This window comes from Primulina huaijiensis, chromosome 1, assembly GCF_012295235.1.
Source record: "Primulina huaijiensis isolate GDHJ02 chromosome 1, ASM1229523v2, whole genome shotgun sequence".
NCBI lineage: Eukaryota > Viridiplantae > Streptophyta > Magnoliopsida > Lamiales > Gesneriaceae > Primulina > Primulina huaijiensis.
Genome location: NC_133306.1, coordinates 20,844,306 through 20,853,330, shown reverse-complemented (window position 1 = coordinate 20,853,330; position 9,025 = coordinate 20,844,306). Strand labels below are relative to the sequence as shown.

Sequence of the window (9,025 nt, the reverse complement as noted above, 5' to 3'; positions counted from 1 at the left end):
AATGGAGCAAGGTTCTCTCGATTCAGGCCGCTACAGGAGACGTCTGGACCTCAGCTATAACCCACAACGGTCGAGCACCGATTCACGACGACGCGGCGTTCGGATTCGGGAGAAGGAAGAGGGGCGGTGGGTCGGGTTTAGGGCTTTTAGAAAGAATGGCGCGTACACATATGTATTTGTGTGAAAGCCTGAAACGAAATGAAAATATGAAATTGGATAGGGTCCACAAACAGGAACTCTTGTACTGAAAGTGGGGATTTCCTATTTTTTTTAAAATCTAATAAAAAAATTATTAATATATTCGGGTCTGGTCGAGAATCTCGTCGGATGTATCCTATATTCCCGATCCCTTTTCCGATTCTGAGTGGGTCGGAAAAATTCCGATCGGATCGGACCTGGGTCGGAAGTCGGGAAGGGTCGGGAATTTTCTGATTTTTTCCGACCCTAGTATTACCGACACTTCTGTCTTTTTGGAAGGGAGAAATCTGAAAGCAAGGCATTTTTGGCCTAGTGTCTATAGGCCCAATCTCTAGCTTCCTAGCTTAAGCGCACGACGATTTTGGGAATTCAGGGTTCTTGTCCCAATTGACACAATCAGGCATCCATTCTTCTTGCGCCGTTCCCAATTCCAGTTTATTAGCAAAAAAAGTCGACTTGGAATATAAAGATCACGATGGTCGATGGATTGATAAACGCCAACCCTACTGTTTATGAGAAAAAGGAACGTCGAGCTCGAATTCCACCAGGTGATGTGGATGAATACGCGGTTGAACCGATTGACCAACAAGAAATATTTGATATCCTTTATGTAATGTGGATTTATTTCTTTGACCCACTGAGCTTTGTTCTAATATTGATTTGTTTTCGGGGGAGCTTTTGGCTGTTTGTTGGGTGTCGAAGTTTTTTAACCATCTCCTAAATATTAAGACTCTTTTGCCTTTCTATGCACATCAGATAGTCATAGATTGAGAATTACCATATGGGTATCAACTGATTTGCTTTTTCAAGACACATGTTGATTTTCAGAATTTTTTTAATGAAATTATGTTCAGCAAATATGCTTCTAGTGAGAAAAGAGATTGGTTTGTGCCTTTTCGGTATCCTTTTCTCCCCAGTTCACCAATGTGAGCTGATCAAATTTTTAGTAGAATGTATAAAACCACTATATGAAACGAGATTATTTCATGTCCATGGTGTGGAAATTTTGTGCTTCTTAATGCTCACACATCATGTAAGAGACATAAAAGATCCAGAGCATCCTTATTCTTTGGAGGAGTTGAAGGTTATAACAGAAGATGCTATTGAGGTGGATGACAAGCAGAGCCACGTAAGGTAGAAATTTTTTTTGTTCTGTGTTTCTGCCTTGGGTATTGCTGTTATTTTTTCAATCTCATCAAAAAGGGTTTTTCTCCAGGATCACTTTTACTCCGACGGTTGAGCATTGCAGCATGGCCACAGTAATTGGCTTATGCTTGCGGGTCAAACTGATGCGATGTTTACCGCCTCGGTACAAAGTATGGCTCCATAAATTTCATTGTGTCAGGTTTTGGTCCTTATTGATGAATGAGTGGGTGCGCAATCATTGTTTGTATGCTGCAATGCTAGTCGTCATATGTTGGGTTGTGTTTGTAGAAATTGCTCTCAAACTTAGTTTTCCAGATGCGGTTGTTAGATACGGGACGAAGGAATTTACCAAACTATACTTGAATCATTACACTATTTTCACGAATTCCTTCTTGTCTAATTTCGAGGCTCCTTCTAAAATTATTTTGTTTTGATATGGGATTTAATTTGGAGCAGCAATCCATTCTTTGCTTCAAAGCCATGATACTGGTTTGATTATGTATGACCAGATGTCTTTACAAGCTTCTCTGCATGTCTTTAATTTCTACTGGAAGATGTCTCTGTTCTAGCAAGTTAAAAAATGTTTTACTTTTAGGTTAGCTTTATATTTTACCATTTTATTTATAAGTCAACTGGTTTCTGGCTGTTCCTTTTATTTAAAATTTTTCCAAGTTAGAATTTTATTTTTCTTGGGGCAGGTATTAGAATCCTTTTTTCATTGACGTACGACTATTGAAATCCAGGATATGCAAAATATTACCTACCGCTGTTACTAATAGCTATTAAGCATTTTTGTTAAAAAAATAAAACTTCTACAGAGCATTTTCTGTTTTTTTTCTTGATTGTTTTTCTGACATGTAACAAGGAACACACGTGTAGCATGAAAACATGTTTCACTGATGCTGATGCTGGAATTATTAAATATTGTATGGTGCTAAGTATTGTTAGTTGATTTTTTTAAAAAAATATTTGCTGTTTCAGTTTCCTTTTCTAGTTGGTTTTATTTCGCCATGCTATTGCAGAACTGGATAAAAGAAACGGTTTTCGCCAGCTTGCTCACAGTGCAGGCCCCGCTGGAGGAATTTTCTCTTGTCAAACTCATTTTAAAATTTTCAGCGACTTAAAAAACCTGTGTATCGTCTCTTCTTTATTCACGTGAAACCGAAAATGGTTTGAGTTCTTGTTGTGCTAATGCTAGATTCGATTATCTAAAATTGATTTGGGTTTGTGGGTCAAAGGAAATGTGGATCACACATATTCAAATTAAAATCGGACAGTTGGATCTTGTACGAGGGTCATACCCTCATCCTAGCATTTCATTAACAGTTAAAAATGATGAATGGGCTTCATTGGCCCATGGGTGTAAGTATAGATTGATTGAAGTTAGTCATGATATGGACAGTGATTTGATTCTCTTGACAATGATAATATCGGAAGTTTGCAACCGATTTTAACAATATTTACTTTTCCAAACGAACTTGTAGAAACTGCTTTTTGCTTTGATGATTTTAACTTCTTAACTTGTGGTTGTTGTCTACTGTATTCAATTGTCAGTTCATCATGATCTCTAAAATTAATGGCAGTGTAACTTCGTTACTTTTCCCAGGTGGACATCAGAGTAGCACCTGGTACTCATGCCACCGAAGCTGCAGGTATCTCTCTCTCTCTCTCTCTCTGTGTGTGTGTGTGTTCCACTGCTTATTGTGAGCATTTTGCGATACTACATGGTGTTAAATCCCCATGTAGCACAGAAAAATCCGGGGGTTGGGGAGGTTGGCAGGACGATTGTGTCAATCTTTGAAAATTCAATACGGGAAACTATAATGCTGCCTTTCATAATAAGCTTGACTTTTAAGCCAGTACGCAATTCAACTTTATTCAAAATTCAGCTTTTAGCTCCAATGTTTTACAATCCCACCATTATTTTGCCTTTAGCGTACATGGATGGATTCACTGCTGGTTCCATATTTCTTCCCTTGAAAGTGTACATCTGTTGGATTTGCAACCATCTCCGGTTTAAGTTATAGTGCGGTTATTCAAAATAAAATGTAATAAGCACCGATTATTTGCATCTTGCCATTTTATGATTCTCTGGATATTTATTCAACAATCAGTTTCTTTGTTTGCAGTAAATAAACAGTTGAACGATAAAGAACGTGTTGCTGCAGCTTTGGAAAATCCTAATCTCGTTGAAATGGTTGATGAATGCTTGGCACCATCTTATGAATAAAGATGAATGTAGCACCTACACAGGGAGGGACTCGTGATTTCTTAGCTACGAAAAGGTGGTTTTATAGTTATGTACAGAATGAACTTTGTGTTTTCATGTGTTGTTTGATCAGTGTTGAAAATTGGATTTTGACTCGTAGCTTGCCCGGGCAAGCACTACAGTCCACACATCAATCTTATTTGTTTCACCTATGAATAAAAGGATGCACGGTGAGATTTTTTTGTTGTATGCATGATAGAAGGATGCACCGTGAGATTTTTTTGTTGTATGCATGATAGATGGATGCACCGTGAGTTGTTTCGCATTTGATTATCGTGGTCCACAACTTAATACCAGATATGCTACATGTTGCGTGGTATTTTTTTTTCCTTCCCCTCCGAGTGACCATTATTATACAGGCGCAAACGTAAGAATTTTAATGGGGCAAAGCTACTCAGATTTAGAGGAGCAATTTTATTATTTTTTTTTAAAAAAAAAAGCTTTCTATATAAACTAAAATAATATTCGATAGCTTCTAAACTCCATCAGTCTGCCCGAGGACTCAATGTATTCCAACTTATGAAGAAGCAAAATTAATGCCATTACATTCAAGATTTGCAGGCCTTCAGCATTTTGCTTCCGAGGTATCTTACACCATGAACCACACTACCAGTCAACAGTAAGACCGCCTCCTTATCACATGCACTACCTTATTACCCTTTGGTTTTATTTCCCTAAACTCATTTTCCATTTCCAAAATAAAAACTAACACCACCACATTATTTTTTTATAATTCTATCAATTTCCACACATTTGAAGCATGTTTCTTACATTCAATTTAACTTTTCAAGCACTTCTCATATATTCTCTATTGTTGTATTATACTTCAATCAAATATACTGATTTTAAGATTTTGAAATATCTCAAATTTAATTACCATCCACACAAACATAAATTAAAATTTATTTAACAATACTTACCAAGAAAAATACTTATTAGTTGAGATATACTGTATAAACTCAGAAAATAATATCAAACGTTTACCTTCTATTTTTCAAAACTACTTTTTGAAATATTTCCTGAAAACATTTCCCCAAAACATAAATAAAATCAAATGCTGCATCCAATCTTGTGAAAACTGTAACGAAATAAAAATCTAGAGGAAATCAGACATGAACATTCAACTCAAATGAATCGATTGAGGATATGGTAAAATTTCCATGCCAAATACTAATTAAGTTATTCTTAGAAAAGAGCACATACACCATACCAGCTCCATTTAATAATTTTCTTTTCTCCGAGTTTAGAACCCACGAGACCTCTGAGTTGCCAAGGAACGGAAGATAGTTAGGAAGAAACAGTAGACAACTCGCAGTCCTGGTTTTACAAAAAAAAAAAAATAGATTAAATATGTTCAGACACAATTATGTAATAACCTCCTAACAAACTAAAGCATTACACAAACTTCGAAAATACACAAATTAATAAACTTGAAATATTGCAAGAGTTTCTGATAAAAGGTAATAACTCAAATTCATCAGACAGTGATGTTTTCAAAATGTCACCTATTTTAAGATGTTATGTCAATAACTCCTCAATGCACCATTCACTTTCAAGTTCTGCATGCAATCAATTTCCAAGTTTATACAACATACAGATAGATAGATAGATAGATAACAACTCAGTTTGCTTAACAAGGGAATAGCAGGAAGTGGAGGTAAGAAGTCCAGGGAAAATCAACTCCTAACAGTGAAAATTAATTTCAGAAACATATCTTTAGGATTTGAACTAACCTGCATTATATTATTTTTGCTGAAGATGAGTATCTAAGCATGTTCTTCCAGTTTTGGTTTATACATAGTTCGGAACAAGTTAAACTGTCCTTGTAAAATCTTTTTCACTTGACAAACTGAAACAGATTAGGTACTGAAAAATAAAAAGACCGTAAGGTTTCTTTGCTAAATCAAGACTTTAGGAAACTGAGATATCCTTTCATTTTAGTATCAGATGGACCGATGCAAAAAAATAAGAATTTTTTTATTTTTCATTTTTTGCTGATGTGATCATTTTTAGAATAGCCAAAGCTCACAGTGACAAGCTCAATGAGATAAGGATAAAACTTCAAAAACACAGCTTGAAATTAGGAGCTCTCTCTAAATTAAATGATTGTGATACATATAGAGAAGTAAAGAGATATATCCTCACGATAAGCATATAACTTTTAATGGTTGGTTGACATCAAAACAGCATCCTAAAACTATAACACCATGCAAGTGGAAGACTTTTACCATCCTTCATGTAGGAAAATTAAATGCATAGGATGATATAGAAGACAGGACTACTACAGATGCAGCCTCATAAGCACAACACATGCATGAAATCAAAAGTTAAGTTCTCTTTGAAATTTCTTGATGGTGTTTTCGTCATGTCAACCTTGTTTTTATCCTCTGCAAAAAGCATTTGAATGTCACCCATGTATGAGAGCCCACATAGTTTGGCATATAATTACTCCTGCATTTTTGACAGATCATACAATAAATGCTTCATGATTTTCTTCACAAAACAGACATGAAAAATATATTAAACGGTAAACGTGAGACTAAAACCTCACTGAATTTTGAAGGTAAAAGGAGGAGAGCTGCAGAAGTTGCAGCCTTTAAATTTACAGAATTCAGCTCTGCTATACCCAAGTAATCCAATATGATATTAACCTGGAAAATAGGAATGTCTATGATGTCAAATGGCAGATATGAACCTAATACGTGTGCTTGCATCTACTAAAAGAATAAAGCATATTGGGAAAAGTAGAACTAAATTAATAAAATAAATAATTGCGAAAATAAAATAAATGAAAAGAATGAGCTAAATATGAACTGTCCTCATATTTGATTGCTGTCCGATTTTGTAATTCACATAAACAAAATTTTTATGAGTTAACTATAGGGGAAGGCATAAATGGTACACATGACTACACAATGAAATGCAATCACAGCAATATATCAACCCACAAAATAATATAAGTACAGAGAGTCAACACTTGAGAAACAAAAGAAGAAATGCTTGGTCACTCAAATTATAGGCTATGACATTGAAAACAATAATATTCTTCTACACAAGATACAATTGAGGAGTCCAGACCCAATCATACTTTCTTACAAGTTTTCTAAACACACCTTCTCTCCATTCTATCATTCTTCTTATTGCCTTCACAAGCTTCATTGGCAGTGCCCCCTTAATACCTCAACAAAATAGATCAAATCTAAAGCACAAAAACATCAAAAATATTGCAATGATAACAGAGCTTCCATTCTTAAATTTCTTTTGAAATGTTGCCTTTTGAGAGATTCTCTGATATATATTTCTATTTCTTTGACCTAGCTTCATCAATTAGTTGCAAGAGTAATTTCTAATTCATTCTAGTGACAAAGATTTTTTTAAAAAAGTCCAAGACATTTATAAGTTGTAATCTTATAACCAAAATATTTCTTCGCAGTGAACCATTATCAATTACAAACTTTTGAACAAAGAATCAAGTGGCTTCAAAATCCAAGTCTCGCTTTAGTTATTTAAAAAACCAGAGGGATGACCAAAAGCATGTAACAATATGGTTTCAAATGTAATTACTTGTATGGTGGATGATAACTTCACATTAGCTCGCATATGAAAATGGAGAAAAGATAAGAGACAACCATAAGAAAGAGAATGACATACCGGTATCTGCAAACGGCCACTCAAATAGAACCTCTCCCATCCTAAAACATCCTGAACCAAATCATGCATTCGGACAATACCGTACTTGAACCTCTAGAAAGAATTTGCATCAAAAGTTCAGCACAACTGAACAAAACTATATGTAAATAGTCCAAACATCCAAGTACATTTTAGCACTCAAAAGAATATAGACGAAAATAGTTAATAGAGCTTGTTTACCCGGTCGTTGTGAGTAATAAATGGGTAGAAGTGTACGCCAACCTCAATATCATCAGCAACATCAGCGATCTATCTAACCAAACATCATGCCAGCATAAAACGACACATAATCATATTTAAGGTAAGGAAACAAGAGCAGTATCAGTCGTGCTCCACCAAGGCGCACCATCCAAGATGCATAATGGCTGGGATTCATTGATTCTTAAAATTTAAATAAGAATATATAATTCATCAGTAATAAAAACACACATTATAACATTCTACACAATGAAGAAATACTAATCATCGCAAGGAACAATCCGCAAATACCTCTGCATGCCATTGCCGGGGTCTGCTGCACGAAGAATGTAATCTATCATGGATGTCTGAAAAAACAAAACAAACAAAAGAAAAAGCATAAAACAACAGAAAATCAATGAAGTAGTTTGTTGGTAACTTCATTAAACCCACGATATGCTCAAACAACGAACTAGAGAAATTTAGAAGAATAAAGTTTCCAAAACAAGAAATTAAAGGAAAAGGTTACCTTGTCCAAATTGTTTGGATGGAGGGAAGACCCATAGATGCAGCAGAACTCAACTGGAGGCAGAATCTCTAGCAAACTTGTCAGCTCAAGTCTTTTGTCGTTATCCATACACTATTACTGCTACTTCTCACTAGCAAAAACTGCTACTAGTAGTCCGTCTATATATATATATATATCTGATGAAAAGCATAAATATGAAAAACGGATGCCACAAACTAAAAATACATATTACGTTTAAACAAATGATGAGAAAATTCGTCGAACAAATTAGCCATCTTCAAGTTTCAACCATGCATGGATTCCCATCTGCCGAAAAGTTACAAGTCGGAAAGGGTTGGTTGTAACACATAAATCATACAGCAAGAGAAAGCAAATTGATTGCTAACAGATAACAATAGAATGAGATATTCACCATTACCTAAGGCAATAATAGTGTCAAGCTTTGCGAAGCTTCACCTATACGATGAATATTCAGACAAAAATGTATGAAGATGGGGGTAAATCAAAATCAAGAAGTGTTTTAGCTGATTAATGTTGAAGATTGGGACTTGGACCTTACTCAACCCCCAAAAGCTAGCTTAAGGGGATAGGATTGTCTAAGCCCATATATACAACTCCCAGGTATTTTATCAAACCGATGTGGGACAACTAACACACTCTCCTCACGCCCAGGAATGAACATCTAGAGCGTGAAGTTTACAATTGACCCAACTATGGGCAGAACAGGTGGTCCAACACATAACGGTGGAACCTGAGCTCTGATACTATGTTAACATTGGGACTTGGACCTAACTCAACCTCAAAACTAGCTCAAGGACAGGATTGTCCAAGTCCATATATACAACTCCCAAATATTTTATCCAACCGATGTGAGACAACTAACAATTAATTTCGCGCAACCGTTTGGGCAGTGGCATACCACATGTGGGTCTCAAGCGAGCTCCTTTGTTTTAACATGAAATTTTGTTGAGTTTGATGCATCATTTTTGTTATATATTTGGTCAAAGAGTGGGTCT

At 35.6% G+C, this 9,025-nt stretch overlaps 1 protein-coding gene and 1 pseudogene across 1 annotated transcript; one reads left to right on the top strand and one right to left on the bottom strand.

Moving 5' to 3' along the window:
* Positions 1-458: 458 nt before the first annotated feature.
* Positions 459-3,802, top strand: LOC140983800 (protein AE7). Its single transcript, XM_073450950.1, has 5 exons — positions 459-799; positions 1,229-1,332; positions 1,415-1,514; positions 2,951-2,996; positions 3,474-3,802. The coding sequence occupies exons 1-5, from the start codon at positions 674-676 to the stop codon at positions 3,572-3,574; spliced, it is 477 nt and encodes a 158-aa protein (XP_073307051.1). The 5' UTR covers positions 459-673; the 3' UTR covers positions 3,575-3,802.
* A 1,487-nt stretch (positions 3,803-5,289) lies between these two features.
* LOC140972451 (uncharacterized) lies at positions 5,290-8,117 on the bottom strand (annotated as a pseudogene).
* Positions 8,118-9,025: the final 908 nt, after the last annotated feature.